Source organism: Diabrotica virgifera, chromosome 9 (assembly GCF_917563875.1).
Source record: "Diabrotica virgifera virgifera chromosome 9, PGI_DIABVI_V3a".
Classification (NCBI taxonomy): domain Eukaryota; kingdom Metazoa; phylum Arthropoda; class Insecta; order Coleoptera; family Chrysomelidae; genus Diabrotica; species Diabrotica virgifera.
In genome coordinates, this window is record NC_065451.1 from 195466069 (window position 1) to 195485171 (window position 19103).

Below are 19103 nucleotides of genomic sequence, written 5' to 3' on the forward strand. Positions count from 1 at the left end.
AACAAAGAAAAATATCTGACAAGTAATGACATAAACGTGGCCATGATGAAAAGTCACATTCTAATGTTTTGACAGTGCTCATACGTCAAAAATTTTGACCTACGTAATCTTGCTTTTGTAGTAAAAACACTATAGCAATAATATTATTACAGCGATATTGTTAAAAAATAAGGCTATAACATGTTAAAAAAATCACTTAAATCGGACAACAGGTTTAGAAATTCGAGACATTAAAAATGACCAGTTTTTAAGGTGGTGCGTTAATTTCTTGGAGAAGTGTATAAAGGTACTTTACTCTTGAGCGAAATTCATTTTTTTTGACATACCCCGTATAAAATAGATAAAATTTGATATCTGATGGATTTAGTTAGACCATGCACAGCATTTTATGAAGAATATCCTTTTTTCGTAAAATTGATAATAAAAAAAATTTCCCGTATGGTTCCAAGTTTCTCAGACACACTGTATTTATAATAGAATTATACTTTACAATAATGTACTAACTAGGTTTCTCCCTTTTTTAGTACTATGCCTTCTGACAGCATGGACGACATTGAGCTGAAGAACATCCAACTCCAATTCCCGACTGCCAGATCATTATCCAGGGACGACTCGTCTGTCATGGAGGAAGTCGTCGAAACAGATCGTGGAAACGTGGTGGTTGCTGTACAAGGTTCCAGGAACAAGCCTGCCATTTTGACGTACCATGATCTTGGATTAAATTGTAAGTATTTATAGAAGTAAATTATGTTATACCGGGTGTCCACTTATATTTTCCCCCATTTTAACTGCCTATAACTTCTAAACGGCTCAAGATAGAAATATGCGGTTTTCGCTGAAATGTTTTATTTTAGTAAAAGTTTCGTCTGAATGGATTAAGTTTTTTATATCGCTTTCAATTACAAAAAAAATGGTGTATTTTTGAAAAATTATTTGTTGACTTTTTTTTAATGGAACACCCAGTATATTTTTTGGTAAATTGAAAGAACGGTCATACACCTATTCAGCGATATAAAGTTTTTTTAAATCGGTTGTCAAATGACAGCAATTAATTTTTAAAATGAGAGGTGCAACGTGGATATCACATAATTGATATTATATTATGTGATTTCCACATTGCATCTCTCATTTTAAAAATTAATTGCTCAGTCATTTGACAACCGATTTTAAAAAACTTTATATCGCTGGATAGGTAAAAGACCGTTCGTTCAATTTACAAAAAAAATATACTGGGTGTTTCAATAAACAAAGTCAACAACATTTTTTTTTTCAAAAATCCGCCATTTTTTATTTAAAAGCGATACAAAAACTTCATTAAGACGAAACTGTTACTAAAATAAAACATTTCAGCGAAAACCGCATATTTCTATCTTGAGCCGTTTAGAAGTTATAGGCAGTTAAAATGGGGAAAATATAAGTGGTCACCTGGTATTATTACATTTGAGGTGCACTACTTTGTTATACAGTGATGAGCGCACTAATAACCGGCAAAATAGCTCAAAAGATAGAAAACATAATACATTGCGAAACAAAAAGAGATGAAACTAGTGGAGGTGGAAATGATCGTTATAAACGTATTAATTAACATTTCATTGCATAGTTTCCCACCTTTAGCCGTCCGTATGACAGGAGTATTTTATAAAATTCTACTGTCACATTGACAGTTGTCATATTCCTCTGATACGTCTAAAGGTGGGAAACTATGTAATGTAATGTTAATTAATACGTTTATAACGATAATTTCCACCTCCACTAATTTCATCTTTTTTTGTTTCGCAATGTATTATGTTTTCTATCTTTTGAGCTATTTTTCCGGTTATTAGCGCGCTCATCATTGTATACAGCGTGTGACAAACAGATTGGTCATAAATTATACCTCGATTTTTAGGGATGAAAATAAGTCCACCCAGACAAAGTTGCGTAAAAACGAATTTTTTAATATTAGGTACTAGAAAAGGGTTTAAAACTATGTTTATATTATGTGTTAGCATGCCATGGCCAATAAAACCGAAGTAGCTAAAATATTTGTTCACATTATTATGCTAGATCCCAAAACACCACAAGCAATCCAAACATAGGAAACAAGTAGAGCATTACAGCAGCAAACTAAACCTAACAATACGCGAGTGAGATCAAAGAACTGCATCTTCAAAGTACCCTGTAAATTCAACAATTTCTATGTGGGAGAAACCGCAAGACCACTAAGTGTCAGGATCAACAAGCATGGAACATACATCAAAACCAGAGACTGTACAAATCACAGATATGCAAATATGCCTTGGACAATGAGCAGAGAGTACAATGTAAAGACGCACTAATACTCATGAAAGAAACAGACATGAAAAGAAGAAAATACTTAATGAAGAAAAATGTGAAGAATGTAGCGGGTTCTGGTTACCAATAGTAAAAGAAGTAGTCAGCAACAAGAATATACCAACATTAGTGGAAAAATATGGTGCTCGTATAGAGTAATGCTAGGTCCGCAAAGAATGAAAAATTCCTAATAAACTCTACCCTAATTCCTAATAACTCTATTCCTAATAAACTCTATTCTACTCCTTGGATACCCGATACCAATTTGTAAAAACATTCATTTAGAAGAGTACAGGGGAAATACAAGGAATGTCACGTTTTATACATATTGAGATAAACAGCAATAAAGGTTTAATTCTTATGATACCTAAAAACTACTTAGGAGATTCTTAGCACAATTCGAGCAATTCTTATTCTATAATCTTAATATAATATGAATCTATATTAACTTATTAATTTAATGATGCACCAAAAAACTGCTAACATTCCTTATTTTTGTTCAGTGGCATGCGGACAATTCTGGTCCTTCGAATTGATAAAAGTTCTTAGAAAATTTATATAGACTGATCTTTATGTTTATTGTGTTGAATCGATAGCCTAGTCGATAGTACTCACTTTTTGCTACCACATGGCGAGAAAAGGCAAAATTATTGAAAAAGTGAAATTCCTTGTTTTTCCCCTGTACTCTTTATTTATTCCATATTGCAATGCGGAATGGAAACCTGGACTATCGGAATTATAAGTATGAGGCGTATAGAAGCCTTTGAAATGTGGGTTTTTCGAAGGATGATGAAAATCTCTTGGACAGAGCACCTGACCAACAACGAGGTGCTGACAAGAATGGGGACTGAGAACTCTTAAATATTGTAAAAAAAACAGAAAAACGAGTTATCTGGGACATATTTACAGAGGAGAAAGATACAAATTTTTACGACTCATAATAGAAGGAAGAGTGGAAGAAAGAAGAGGTCCAGGAAGAAGAAAATGCTTCTGGTTGAAGAACGTAAGAGACTGGACAGGTATGGACACACGTTCGATACTAAGAACAGCTCAAGATAGAGAGCAATTTTCTATAGTTATAGCCAACCTTCAGTAATAGAGAAGGCACCTTAAGAAGAAGTAGTGAAAATATAGAAAGGCAGAGACACATAATCTACAATTATACACAATACGTAAATATAATAAATAAACACATAATACACAAACGCATACAACACAAACAAATAACACACAAACACAAAATAATTAGAATGTGATATCATCCTGAGGGTAAAAACACTACACTCATATTTTTCAACTAAAGGCATGGCTAGTTGCCTACAAGATGGAGGCCAAAGTAAGTCACCTGTCAGTTTGAAAAACATAATCGTTAAATAACTTTTTGTTCCGTAAATTATATTACCCTCCTTATTTTCTTTCTTTCGTTTTATGTAGATTTCATTTTATTCAAGAGCCGTATGTATCATTTTATTACACTTCCCGTACAGAAAAAAAATTGTATATTATACAGGGTGGTTCATCTTATTCGCCTCGGTCTCTGTACGGAAAACCACTTGATATTTTAAAAAAATTTCTTCACAGAAATATACACGGCCTTTAATACTACAATCTAAAAATTATGTGAATTATACAGGGTGCTCCAAGAAAGAGTGGTATATCAAAGTTATATTTTTTCTTATGGAATGCTCTATATCTGATGACATTATTGAATTAACCTTAAAAAATAAGCTATACTTTCATAAGGGTTCCTATACCTAAATACAGGGTGTTTTGTTATTTAGATTTTTATAAAAATGTAAGGTTTTAGAAAAAAATAAATATTTACGAATCTAAGAAGCAGTAACAAATTATTTCTTGGATCTTAATAACAGACTATTTAGCATAATTAAACAGATGCTTATTGTAACAAAATTTCTTACAGAGTGGTCAAAATATGAGATTGTTCTATTAACAAATTCAAGCTGTAATAACTTACTTATTTTAAATAGAACACCCTGTATCTTACTAGTTTATCGCGTAGAAAATGTACTTAGCTTTCAATTTGTATTAGGGTTTCCTATACCTATTTTTTACAGGGTGGTCAAAATATTAGATTGTTCTATTAACAAATTCAAGCTGTAATAACTTACTTATTTTAAATGGAACACCCTGTATCTTATTAGTCTATTGCGTATAAAATTTACTTAGCTTTTAATTCTTATTAGGGTTTCCTATACCTATCTCCCTTCATTTTTTAAATATTTAAAGATTTCCTAATTTGTAAACTTTAAAAATTAGAATTAAATACCTATGTCGTGGTTATGTACAACACATCATCAACACCGCCAATATACTTAAATATCAGATAGTTTCATTAATAAAATTTACATTATTATCATTTAATCACACAGAGTGTTCTTATTTTAAATGACAAACTCGATATTCTATTCTTTATAATGGAAGATATTTAAAATCTCTACAATTCCATGTAAATATTCTCAATACACATGTTATTCTGTAAATATAAATTCCATGTTATTCTGTAAATACCCATTTTTACATATTTTTGTACAATAGGCTCGTTTTCGTCAAAGTAGCCATTACATTTAATTGTTTGTAATTGCGATTCAAAGATTCAAACAAAAAGTGGTGTTCTTAAATTTACTTAATAACCGTTGGGTTAAGATATGGAAAATATTTATACGGAATGAAATATAATTTAAATGTCTTCCAGAATACGGCATCTAATATAGGGTATGCAGTTTAATATAAACATATTATTCAATGTCACATGTAGGCCAAAATCAACTAAAATAATACAACACTCTGTGTGATTACATGATAACAATGAAAATTTTATTAATGACAGTATCTTGTCTAAGTATATTGCCGGTGTTGGTGATGTGTTGTACATAAACACGACATAGGTACTTAATTCTAATTTTTAAAGCTTACAAATTAGGAAATCTTTAAATATTTAAAAAATGAAGGGAGATAGGTATAGGAAACCCTAATAAGAATTGAAAGCTAAGTAAATTTTCTACGCGATAGACTAGTAAGATACAGTGTGTTCCATTTAAAATAAGTAAGTTATTACAGCTTGAATTTGTTAATAGAACAATCTAATATTTTGACCACCCTGTAAAAAGATAGGTATAGGAAACCCTAATAAGAATTGAAAGCTAAGTAAATTTTCTACGCGATAGACTAGTATGATACAGGGTGTTCCATTTAAAATAAGTAAGTTATTACAGCTTGAATTTGTTAATAGAACAATCTAATATTTTGACCACCCTGTAAAAAGATAGGTATAGGAAACCCTAATAAGAATTGAAAGCTAAGTATATTTTCTGCGCGATAGACTAGTAAGATATAGGGTGTTCTATTTAAAATAAGTGAGTTATTACAGCTTGAATTTGTTAATAGAACAATCTAATATTTTGACCACCCTGTAAAAAGATAGGTATAGGAAACCCTAATACAAATTGAAAGCCAATTAAATTTTCTACGCGATAGACTAGTAAGATACAGGGTGTTCCATTTAAAATAAATAAGTTATTACAGCTTGAATTTGTTAATAGAATAATCTCATATTTTGACCACCCTGTAAGAAATTTTGTTGCAATAAGCATCTGTTTAAGTATGCTAAATAGTCTATTATTAAGATCCAAGAAAGAATTTGTTACTGCTTCTTAGATTCGTAGATATTTATTTTTTTCTAAAACCTTACATTTTTATAAAAATCGAAATAAATCAAAACACCCTGTATTTAGGTATAGGGAACCCTTATGAAAGTATAGCTTATTTTTTAAGGTCAATTTAATAATGTTATCAGATATAGGGCATTCCATAAGAAAAAATATAACTTTGATATACCACTCTTTTTTGGAACACCCTGTATAATTCACATTATTTTTAGGTTGTAGTATTAAAGACCCTGTATATTTCTGTGAAGAAATTTTTTTAAAATATCAAGTGGTTTTCCGTACAGAGACCGAGGCGAATAAGATGAAGCACCCTGTATTGCTCTACTACGTGTATACAGCTTACACCTCTTTCCTGTAAATGAATTTTTGATTTAGTAGTTTGAGGTTGTCTGATTTTGGAATAGACCCAAACAGTATTATTACGCTATATAGGTTACAAAGATCGATTACATGTAGTATTCATAGAGAAAATCGATAACAGACTATTCTAATTCGCGTCAGAATATATAAATTTTATAATCGTAATATGATATTGTGGAAACTATAAAAACGTAACGTAAATACGTAACAATAAAGAGGTTGGATCGACTGGTATTCCAAGAGAAGTGTGGACAAAGCGTTAGGAGAAATAAGTTGACTAACATTTTTTACTTGATAGAATAATAATTGAGGCCATGAGAGCCACCAGAGTGGCCTAACTGATAAGAACACTACATAATTAAAGAAAATGATCAGAAGCTAACAATGTCCACTTCTTTTAGGTAGTAATTGTATGTTGACCAAGAATTATTATTGGTCAACATACAATTACTAAAAAAACAATCGGACATTGTTAGCTTCTGATCATTTTCTTTGGTTATGTAAAGGAATGTTCTTAGCAGTCAGGTTACTCTGGCTCTCGTGGCCTCAATAGGGATGTTCACTAATTTTTAAATATAGTTAAATTCAATAGATTACAAGGTATATAAAAACGTAACAATCATAAAACTGTTTAAAAATGTATATTTTTTAAGATAAATGAGTTCATAATGTTGATTTTCTTGGAGGCTAGAAAAAACGGTACCCTGCAGCGAGGCTACGGTCTGTGACGTCAGCAGTCGTAACGTCTTTGATCGACGACTAGTTTTGTATACTTATTTACTCAGTGTATTTGAATGTGCGCAGTTTTTTACGTATTTAATTATTAAAAATAAAGCCAAATAAGTGGTGTTTTGTTCCTGGGTGTGTAAATACATCAAAAAACAGTTCTGGCAAGATTTTTATTACCGTTCCAGCCAATTTAAAACAGAAAAAGAAATGGTTTGTTGCAGCTAGAACTTAAAATAACTAACTTAAAGAACTAACTTGATAAAATAAACATTATAGAAGTTTTCCAGAGACTTTCGGCCCTTGGTAATAATGTAATTGTTCTTTCTGCATTTACATTTTTCAAAAATACTTATTAGTTTTCTCAGGATTCGAAAAAAATGAATGAATTTAAATAGCATTGGACCAAGATTTTGCACCTACCCCCTTAAAGAGTAAATGAAAAAGTTTCGGGACCTCAAATTTGTATTCCTTAAACTGGGATATTCCTAAAAACGGGATTCTAATAATACATACAGTAAAAGTAAACCTTGAAATAACTACATGTGGATGTAGGTATGACTTTATATTATATTAAAATCATTAATAATTTAGTGAAAAGATTGGTTGAAATGAAAATGTATAATACCCAAGTTCAAAAATATTTTTTACCTTGGAACAGTTGTCAACTCGAAATACGAAACAACCGAAATAAGATCTAGAGTTAGAGTTGAAAAGGACATAGCAACATTTAACAACATGCATGAGAAATATTTTCACCCATTGCGACATAATATCTCTCCCACTAAAAATGCGGCTGCTAAAATGTTATTATTTCCGGTCTTGCTATATGGCGCAGAGGCCTGGACAATAATGGAAAAATTAATGAAAAATCTAGAGGCATTCGAGATGTGGGTGTACCAACGTATCCTCAAAATATCCTGGGCGACCCACACCAACGTACGGGTATTGCGTCGAATGTGAAAACAAAAAGAAATCTCTTTTACAATTAAGAAACGAAATCTTAAATATTTCGGTCATATCATGATGCATGATAAATATCGTATACTCCAACTGATAACGCAAGGTAAAATAGAGAGCAAACGCGGACCCGGAAGAAAAGACACTCATGACTTAAAAACTTACGCCAATGATTTGGACAACAATCGATCGAGTTATTCAGAAACGCCTCAAATGAAATTAAAATTGCCATGATGATAGCCAACGTCCACAACGGATAAGGCACATGAAGAAGAATAAAAATATTTTTAATACACCTAACCAAGGTAAAGTAATAACCAGTCAATGTATGTATACAATATGCATGCGTACAATGCATGCATACAACTTTCTCTATTTTTTTTTTGTGGAGTATTAAGCATTTATTTTTTTAGCTTAAAGAAGACATGGAAAATTATATGGAATATATACTCAGTAAAGCTGTGGTAGATTTATTTTTTTACAAGATGCCAATAAATCATACACCATTGTTACATCTACACTACAGTCGGTAGTTTATACGAATCGGCTTTCTGAAAACCTTCTTCCATTTTATTTGTTTATTTTTGTAAAACCCAAAATATGTCCTTACAAACAGTCTATCCACTTTAAACTAAACAAATTCACTATAAAACTCCACTTTAACCCTGATAAAACAAGAAGAGGACAAAATAAAATAACCTGAAACATCAAACAGATAAACAGTAATACTATGAGAATGGCGCGCGCTTGGGGTATGCAACTAATGACGTCAGGCCAATAGAGAAGCGTTCTTGAAATTTGAAATAATGCTAGATTTCTAATAAAGATTTTTTATAGAAAGGCTTTTTCAATTTTGTTGAAATTTTGGACAATTATTCCTAGGGTGTTTCTTAATCGTTTTACATGTTTGAAATGACTTTTTAATTTTTTGTGAACATCCCTATTGTGGTAGGGATCAAATGCTAGTGAATGTAGAGGGAACTTCTGAGTACGTTGTGAAAACCATGGGAAATATTTAACAAATGAAAAAACTCATATGTTTTTGTATACACTTCTGACAAGTGAAAGAGTGGGAAAGAGAAGTATTTTTTAAATGTGCAAAGTTTTTTTTTAATTTCTAGCTGAGTGCTTTCGGCTTAAAAAGCCATGATCAGAGCTGTACTACAACAAAAACCTCTAATATTAACTGAATTTTGATTTAAAAAATTTAACGTACGTCAAATAGGTTAAAGTACCACCAAAAAGAGAGTGGGATTCTATCTTGAATGACAAAAAAAAATTACACACAAAAAATTTACACACTACTCTTTAACCTTTTGTTTTAATTCAGGATCATGGTGATAGACACTCTCATCCATAGTAGTGATGTTAGAAGAGAATATTCTCAAGAGAATACTCTCGAGAACGAGAATATTCTCGGCCAGAAAATTCTCTGGAGAATATTCTCGGCAAAAATTTTCTATATTTTCAAAAACCGAAACAAAAATAAAAACTAGATACGGGTCAAATTACTATAATTTAAAAAATATGTAGGTATATTGTTTTTGCCAATCCCATGAACCACTAGCAAGGGTGTTTACAGTGTCAATATTTATTGTTTTGGTGCAATATTAACGTGCAAATGTTTAGAATGGTGTTCATTTAAGCAGAGAAGAACAAGTTGAGGAAACTGAGTTTGTAGATAATTTAGCAACTTTAAAGGTGATGAGTCGGCTGAAATAATGGCAGATTTGGCACTTTATTGGTCTAAGGAGGGATTTTTTGGAAAACCATACGTTGTAAAATCAATTAAAAACTAGACTTAATCATATGGTGAATACTCGGGTGAATAGGTACATGTTTCGGAACAAAATTAACTACAATAGTAGTTGATATATTAAGCATGCCTTCATCCAGTGCAGCGACTGAAAGAAGTTTCAGTACTTACGGTTTTTTTATCCACTCCTCTAAAAGAAACCGGCTCACTGCTGAACGGGTTCGTAAGGTAACTTTTATTGCTCACAATTTAAAATTGTTGGATGTAGACCAATCCATGACTGAGCTGGCCACTCGTGAAAAACAAAATCCCACAACTCATCAGTACATTGAAATGCAGATTGTAGATGACTAGGATGAGCTAATGATAGAAATACAATCAAACCTGCCATATCCGGATCAATGTGGCGACAGACCGATCCGGATATGAGAAAATCCGGATATCAAGACCACTACTTCTTTTATAGTCTCTGAAACGTTTTCTCCTTCATACATTCCAGTAATCAACGCCGTCAATAGCTTTCGTCGAGAGACACGTTTTATAGATGCTATAATACATTATTTCGCCATCTTTTAGTTCTTCTTTTAGTGCGTTGTCCAACAGCAGGACTGCCTTTCTCGGTAGATTTCGGTAGATCCGGACGGCGCAGAACCGTCCGGATATAGGGAGGTCCGGATATGACAGGTCCGGATATGGCAGGTTGTACTGTAGATTCTTAATCTGAGGTCTCATCTTTTATCATACCACATCGATTATTTGCTGTTAAGAAGAAAATTTAATTTTTTTATCAAAGAAATTTTGTGTTTTCTGTTGTTTTTGTATTTTTTTATATACCGTGAAATGGGGTGAGATTGATCAATTTTACCTTTATTTTATTTATATTTTAAACGTTTTTGTTACTGTTCTATATTGAAACATTTCACGTGTTATATTAATATCTAAAGAGTACTGATTTAACACTAGTTTTGTTTTAATTACTAAGAAAATCCACTTATCTCATAAAAAAAGGGTGATCAATCTTAGACCCGTGACTGGGGTGAGATTGATCATGACGATTTTATAGCATGAAACAGTAGTGCTTTTAAATAGAATATGATCAATCTTAACCCTGACTAATTCGGTCAGACAGTTTTTCGAATTTTTACAAAGGGGTGAGATTGATCATGCGGGGTGAGAATGATCACACTATTTTTATTGTACTATTCTTTATTTATACAAAAAAAAAACATATTTTGACAACTAAAAATGTAATTCAGAACAATTTATAAAAAAAAGAAAATTTGATTTAACACTCTTTTATATTAATTTCTCCGCGAAAATGATATTTTTGTAGCCTATCAGAACTCGTCTCAAGTGTTGCATCTGGTAGTAAGGCAACTACATCATTGAAGGGAACAGTGGATATGTCATTTTTAATTATTTTGAAAATCTTCCTCGATGCTGCTGATTTAAGGCCTTGAACTTCGAGTTCTTCTCCTTCTACAACTCCTTTTACCTGACAGACATAGGTAGATACTCTTCGGTAGATGCACATTTTTTTTCTGGGGTCATCTGAGACGTTGGACTCGATGTAATTAAAAATATTTTCAACTGGAACATTTTCAATCGTTTGTTGTAAATTGTCAAAGTATTTTTTAATCAGGTCCGGAGATACTTCTGCTCGGCTTTTTTTAATATTAGTTGCTAATCTTTTACCAGCAATACCTCAGTGTCTCTTCAACAAGCTATTTACCCAGTCAATTCCAGGAATATTCTCCTTAAATCTAGATACACTTCTACCAGTTTTGTCCAAAAAACTTTTGACGCACATTCTCAAATCCATTGTACTTAGAGGATATCCCTAATCTGCACACGTTAAAATGGCTACTTCTATAATGTCTATAATGGCTGCTTCTTCTTCATATTATGTGAATACAGATTGTCCACCTGTTTTCTTAATCTTCCTTCCGTGGTACTTGTTATTTAAAGTTCCGTAGGGCAATTTGTATTTTTTTGCGGCTTTTCTTAACGATAATCCATTTTCCAATACATCGTGCAGTGTCTGATTAACTTGTTCTTCATTAAAATTGCCATACGTTCTACTGCCTAATTGTCTTTTGTACGTTCTTCCCATTTTGATTGATATTCTTAAATCTGTGACAAAAATTATAAATTAATTTCTGAAAAGTACGTAACGTGGGGTTAGATTGATCACTTGATCAATGTCACCCCATTCAATATTATCCGCCATCTTAAAAAAGCTGGCGTTAGTTAAAATGCTAGATACTTAAAATTATTATTACAGAACCATACAAAATAATTGTATAACACTAGAAATAGCGAACTTACCTCTGTTCTTTCTCTACCATCAAAAGTACACAAACTATAAAAATAGGCTAAAATTATGGTTAATTTCAAAGCCACAGAACTTCTTCCCAATGCCAATTGAAAACTAACAACGACGTGAACTGATCATAGTCAAGATCCAAGAAATGAATAGTGCCACCCCCAGAAACAATTTTACATTGTTGCCGGTTGTATCTACATATATGTGATACAACGACAAATGATCAATGTCACCCCGGGAGATCAATCTCACCCCATTTTACGGTACAAAGAACACTGATGTTTCGTCTCAACATTTTGTATATAAGATCATGATTTTTAAAACCCTATTTTTCATCTTCAACAATATTCTTAAGTGCGTCATGGGGTTCATTCTCAGAAAATTCTCCATATCGAGAATATTCTCTAGAATATTCTCAGATTTTTCATACTCGAGAATTTTCCAACACTAATCCATAGTGATGTGATATTAACCTACTTGTATTGCATTAGCTGTAACTTTAAATATTGTGTAGACAACTTTATACTGCCATTGCTTGACATAAGTTAGTGTCACTGCCAAGTTATGCTCAAACTCATTTTGTTAGCGTTATGTACAATTTTATGTTGATTAAAACCTTATACCACAGGTTTTACTTTATTGTAGGTATGTGGTATTGTGTATTATTAATTGTGGTAGGTATGTAGGGAGTAGTAACACTAGAAATGGAGTTGGTATAATTGCTGATAGTGAAATGACAGATAACGTAGTAGAAGTTGTAAGAACGAGTGATAGAATGACGTCAGTGAAATTTGTAATTGATAAAGAGGTATTGAATGTTGTTGTGTATGTATGCTCCTCAAACAGGTCTGGGTGAGAATGAAAGAAGAGCTTTCTATGACCAATTAGGAGACGTACTGAGTGATATTCCAGCAGAGGAGAAAGTTATAATAGGAGGTGCTTTCAATGCACATGTGGGCCAAGCCAAGACAGGATATGAAACAATACATGGGGGACTAGGCTTTGGAACTAGATATGAAGCTGGAGATGACATGCTTTGAATTAGCAACAGCATTGGATATGGCGATTGTTAACACATTCTTTAAAAAGAGAGAAACTCAACTTATTACCTACAAAAGTGGATAACATCAATTCCAAATAGACTACTTCATAAGGAAAGAAGACATACGTGAATGCAAGGATTGCAAGGTAATAGTTAGTGAGACAGTCAGCCAACAACATAAGCTGCTTGTTCTGGATATCGAAGTAAAAAGCGAAACTAAACAAAAATATCGGAGAGGACCACAAAAAATCAAGTGGTGGATGCTAATAGATGAGAAAGAAGGTCTATTCAGGGAAAGAATAGTAGAAAAAATATGTTAGAACATGAAAGGAAGCCCTAACACAATTTGGAGAAAAATGGCCAACATTATTAGAGAGACTGCTATTGAAATACTTGGGAAAAGTCAGGAAAAAAGTTTGAGGATAAAGAGACTTGGTGGTGGTCAAACGAAGTACAAGGAAAAATAAAAGAGAAGAGAACATTATATAAAAAGTGGCAAGAAACCAGATCCGACACAGACCTGCAAAACTATATGGTGGCGAAAAAGGAAGCGAAAGTAGCAGTAGCAAAAGCCAAAGCAGAAGCGTATTCAAACCTATACGATCAACTTGATACCAGGGAAGGCGAAACGAAGATATATAAAATGGCCAAACAGAGAGCAAAGAAAGCAAAAGATTTTAATCAGATTAGATGTATCCGAGATGAAAATAACAAAATACTAGTTCACGAAAAGGATGTCAAAAAGAGATGGAGAAAGTACTTTGACAGCTTATTAAATGTCGAATTTGACAGACAGCCTGTAGAGTCAACGGAGACAGTAGCAGCAATGGTCACCAAAATAACAAACGAGGAAGTGGCTCAAGCGCTTCAAAAAATAAAGAAAGGAAAAGCGGTAGGACCAGATGAGAGCATTGGGAGAGACAGGAACAAGGTGGCTAGCAGGTTTATTTAATAGAATTATGGAAGTTGGACAGCCAGACGAATGGAGAAGCAGTATACTAGTACCTGTCTACAAAAACAAGGGAGATATACAACAATATACAAACTACAGGGCTATAGAACTGCTTAGCCACATCATGAAAATATGGGAAAGAGTAAATGATAGACGGATACGTGAAGAGACCGAAATATCCGAGAATCAGTTTGGCTTTATGCAGGGCAGATCAACAACAGATGCAATTTTCATTATAAGGCAGTTGATGGAAAAATACAATAGTAAAGAAACAAACGCTCATATGCTATTCATTGATCTTGAGAAAGCATATGATAGAGTTCCTCGAGAGAGTCTGTGGTGGGCACTCAATAAGAAAGGAGTCCCTGGTGAATATGTAAAGATTGTGAGGGATATGTATGAGGGAGTAACGACTAGTGTTAGGACAGGTATGGGAGAGACTGATAAATTTCATGTGAAAGTAGGATTGCACCAGGGCTCGGTGCTTAGTCCGTATTTATTCTCATTAGTTTTGGACCAGATAACAGCGAAACTACAGGGTAACATTCCATGGTGCTTAATGTATGCTGATGATGTCGTGTTAGTAGGAAATAGTGAAAGAGACTTAGAACAAAAACTGGAACAGTGAAGACAAGCTCTGGAGGAAAAAGGTTTAAAACTTAGTAGGACAAAGACAGTATTTTCAATGTTCGTTTAAAGATGGAGTTACTACAAATAACATGGTATCTTTGGATGGTGAACTGATTGTAAAAAGCAATAGTTTTAAGTACCTGGGATCGGTATTACAGAGTAATGGAGAAATAGATGGAGATGCATGCAGTAGAATTAGGGCTGGATGGATGAAGTGGAAGGAAGCGAGTAGTGTGCTGTGTGACAGGAAAATTCCAATGAAGTTGAAGGGAAAATTCTATAAAACAGCCATAAGACCGGCTATGATGTACGGAACTGAATGTTGGGCAGTGAAAAAGAAAGAGGAACAACGAATGCATGTGGCGGAAATGAGAATGCTTAGATGGATGAGTGGAGTGACAAAAAAGGATAAAATTATAAATGAGTATATTAGGGGAAGTCTAGGTGTGGCACCAATTGATGCAAAAATGAGAGAGCATAGGTTGAGATGGTTTGGTCATGTTCAACGTCGAGACGCTAATCACCCAATACGAAGAATTGCTGAAGTGCAAATTCCTGAAAGGAGTACGTGGGGGGAGACGATTAGGCAGGACATGTTGGTAAAGGGGATTAATATTGATATGACTCAAGATATAATTGTATGGAGAAATGCAATTAGGGAAGCCGACCCCACATAGGGATAAGGCAAAGAGAATGATGACCACAGGTTTTCCTTTATCATTTCACATTGTGATGAACCGACGCATAAAATCCTCTTTAGCCTTTCTAAAACGCTCTAAATGTTGCTAATAAAGTCGTATTCGAATGTTACTCTGGGCTAATTAGCAAAATTCATGGAAAAGTTATTTACCAGCAATTTTATTGCTAGAATCGAATTATAAGATCCTATATATTAATAATATAGGTATGCAAAGTCCGCAGATAGTGTGCTACTTTTATTTGCACTGTATTAATTAGTGCATATTTTTTAAATCAATCAGGAGTTTTAAGAAACTCTATTTCATTAGTTATGTCAAACAGAAATCGTTCTTTAAGTACATATCGTATCAGTATATCTCGATAACTTGTATAACTTGATCTATATAAGAGTTTCCGTAAAAGCGGACTTCACATTTATTTTCTTTTCCATTTCAGATGTATCCAATTTCCAGGCATTTTTCAATTACATTGACATGAGAGCTTTATTGGAAAATTTCTGCGTCTATCACATCAACGCACCAGGACAGGAAGAAGGTGCTCAAACACTTCCAGAAGAGTAAGTAGGAAAATATTAAATTTAGGTAATAATAGCTATTTGTATAACAAGGGAGGAAAGTGCTTCTTTTCCTCCCGAGAATGAAGTTTACTGCCCGACGCGTAGCGGAGGGCAGTAATCATTCAAAGGAGGAAAAGGCACTTTACTCCCATATTATAGATATGGTTTTTCTACCTTCCTCAAATTAATAACAAGCCATTTTTCATTTTTACTTAATTTATTTATGTAACTAACCAACAAAATTCATTAATACTAAAACTAACAAGTAGATACAATATAACTGTCAACTGTCAAATATAAGTCAAATTATTAATGTAAACATTTTACAATTAACAATTTACTGTTTACATTAACAATTTACTGTTTTTTACCATTCTGCAAAATACAGGGTGTTTTATAAATAAACGTTAAAATGTATAGATACTTACGTAATAGAAAATAGATATTGTACAGGGCGTCAATAAGTTAAATTTCATGAATGAAATACCATGACGTCACTTTTACTTTTCCTCCCTGGGGAGGAAAATTTGCTCCCTACAATCAGGTCCGGAAAAGTATACTTTCGGTAGAGGTAGGTGGAAAAAGTATTTTAGGCGTAAATCCTGATAAAACTACTAAATATTTTTAAAAAATGTAAACACAGAATGAAAGACTAAATTATTATCGAGGGCCGAAAGACCCATAGAATAAATAAAACGTTTCTTTTGAATGAGATATTTGAAATTAAAAATCACACTACATTTTCTGTTAGTTTTTCACCCCTGTAACTTATTAAAATAAACATTACAGAAGTTTTCAGGGACTTTCGTTCCTCTAGTCCTGTCGCCAGGGGGTACAACGTCCGCCTTTATCAGATGGACAAAAACCCAAGTTTTTTTTATGTATTTTGACCCGTAGAACACGAATTTTTTGGGTAACAGTTGATCCGGATGTCGATAAGATTGTTATAAACAAAGAACTTGAGGAATTACATAACAGCGATTTCTCGCAAAACAAAACATTTTTTTGTATTTTTTGGGTCATTATAAGCAAAAAATGTTCTTACAGGTTTTTTCGTAGGATGCATAGTTTTCACGATAAACGCGGTTGAACTTTCAAAAAATCGAAAAATTGCAATTTTTGAACCCGAATAACTTTTGTTTACAAAATAAAATAGCAATTCTGCTTACCGCATTTAGTACGTTCTTTGACGGTAAAATATTGAAAAACCTCTAAATTTTAAAGAACTGCTTGGATTGACATGAAATTTGGCATACGTATAGCTAATAAGTCAAAGAAAAAAAGTGATATTGTGCCGATGTGTGCTTTTGGCCTAGGGGTGAGTTTCAACCCTTTTTGTGGGTGAAAAATATATGTTCGAAATAAGTCCGGAAATGGATAAAATGCCTAATTCTAAGCAACTTTTGTTCTATAAAGTTTTTCCACCAAGTTAATACTTTTCGAGTTATTAGCGAGTGAATATGTTAATTTTTCTTCAAAATAACCACGTTTTTAGACGGTCTTTCGCAAATAACTCAAAAAGTAAGTATTTGGTCAAGAAAAAGTTCGTATCAAAAATATAGCACGTAAAAAAGTGAAAAACTTGGTGTATATATTAGGTCACTATATCTAGTAGAAGCAGAGTTATATCTAATGAAAAATAGGTTCATATTCTTCAAATTCCAAATCGATTTTAACGTGCCATAACCAAAAAAACGAAGCACTTTTTTGGGGAAAACTCATTTTAACTTTTTTAAAGTGTTTAAAAAAATGCTTATTTTTGTTTTTTAAAAAAAAATTTAGCATCAAAAGTAAACAAGTTACGCTCAAAATAAAGTTGGTCCCTTTTTTTTGTTAAGAAATCGGGAAAATCACCCCCTAATTAGCATTTCAAATGAACTTAATTGTTATCACTTCACAAGTTTTTTACTCGCGTTTGTATTGATCATACGATCTGTAAGTTTCATCGGTTTAAAGTGCTTATTTTTGAAAGAGCTGTAGTTAAAAGGGATTGAACGAGTCACTTATCACGAGTGTATGCAAATTTAGAAACACCGAATCTTGACCAATTTTTGTCTTACAGAAAAACAAAAAAAATACAAAATATTCAGAAAAGTAAAGCCGACTTTTTTTATTGTTTAAGACTTTTGGTATCTTTGACAATTTTTAAGTTATTTTGAAAAAAAAGCATTTTTTTCAAAATTAAAATTTTTAAAATTTTACTATAAAACCAAGTTTTTTCAAAAATAAGCACTTTGAATCGATGAAACTTACAGATCATATAAACACAACATAAGTAAAGTAACTTGTGAAGCGGTAACGATTCATTTCGTTTAAGTTGCTAATTAGGGGGTGATATTCCTGATTTTTTTTGCCAAAACAAAAGGGACCAACTTTATTTTGAGCGTAACTTTCTTACATTTGATGCTAGAATTTTTTTTTTTTTTTTTAACAAAAATAAAGATTTTTTTAAACACTTTAAAAAAGTTGTTATGTGTTTTTCCCAATAATGCTTCATTATTTGGATATTTCACATTGAATTATTCTATTTGGAATTTTTCGAATATGAACCTATTTTTCATTAGCTATAAGTCTGCTTTTGCTAGGTATAGGGACCTAATATATACACTATTTTTTTCACTTTTTTGTAGGCTATAGTTTTGCTAAGAATATTTTTTTCGACAAAATGCTTCCGTTTTGAGTTATTTGCGAAAAACCTTCTAAAAACGTTGTTATTTTGTTGAAAAATTAACATATTCACTTGCAAATAACTCGAAAAGTATTGATTTGGTGAAAAAACTCTATAGAACAAAAGTTGCTTAAAATTAGTCAGTTTATTCATTTCGGAACTTATCTTGAACATAAATTTTTTCACCCCCGAGATGGGGTGAAACTCACCCCCAGGGCAAAAGCACACATCGACACCATATCACTTTTTTTCTATGACATGTTAGCTATGTGTATGCCAAATTTCATGTCAATCCAAGCGGTTCTTTAAAATTTACAGCAAAAACCGTGAAAGAATGGACTAATTTAAAAGTTCAAGTCAAATTATATCTGTTTTGATTATTTGTATTGCTAAAAATTTATTTTTTTATTGTTGAACAAAGCTATAAAC

General features: G+C 32.6%; 1 protein-coding gene across 13 annotated transcripts in view; it reads left to right on the top strand.

Annotated features, from left to right (window-relative positions):
• The window catches only part of LOC114339236 (protein NDRG3), a 658690-nt gene that overhangs the window by 577011 nt on the left and 62576 nt on the right, over positions 1 to 19103 (top strand). For all 13 annotated transcript variants that reach the window (XR_007700645.1, XR_007700646.1, XR_007700643.1 and 10 more), the window contains 2 exons: positions 525 to 724; positions 15886 to 16006. Coding sequence is in view for 8 of the 13 variants with exons in the window: in XM_050661376.1 (XP_050517333.1) it covers positions 525 to 724; positions 15886 to 16006 (321 nt within the window). In the remaining 5 variants the exon portion in view is untranslated. The remainder of the gene's footprint in view (positions 1 to 524; positions 725 to 15885; positions 16007 to 19103) is intronic.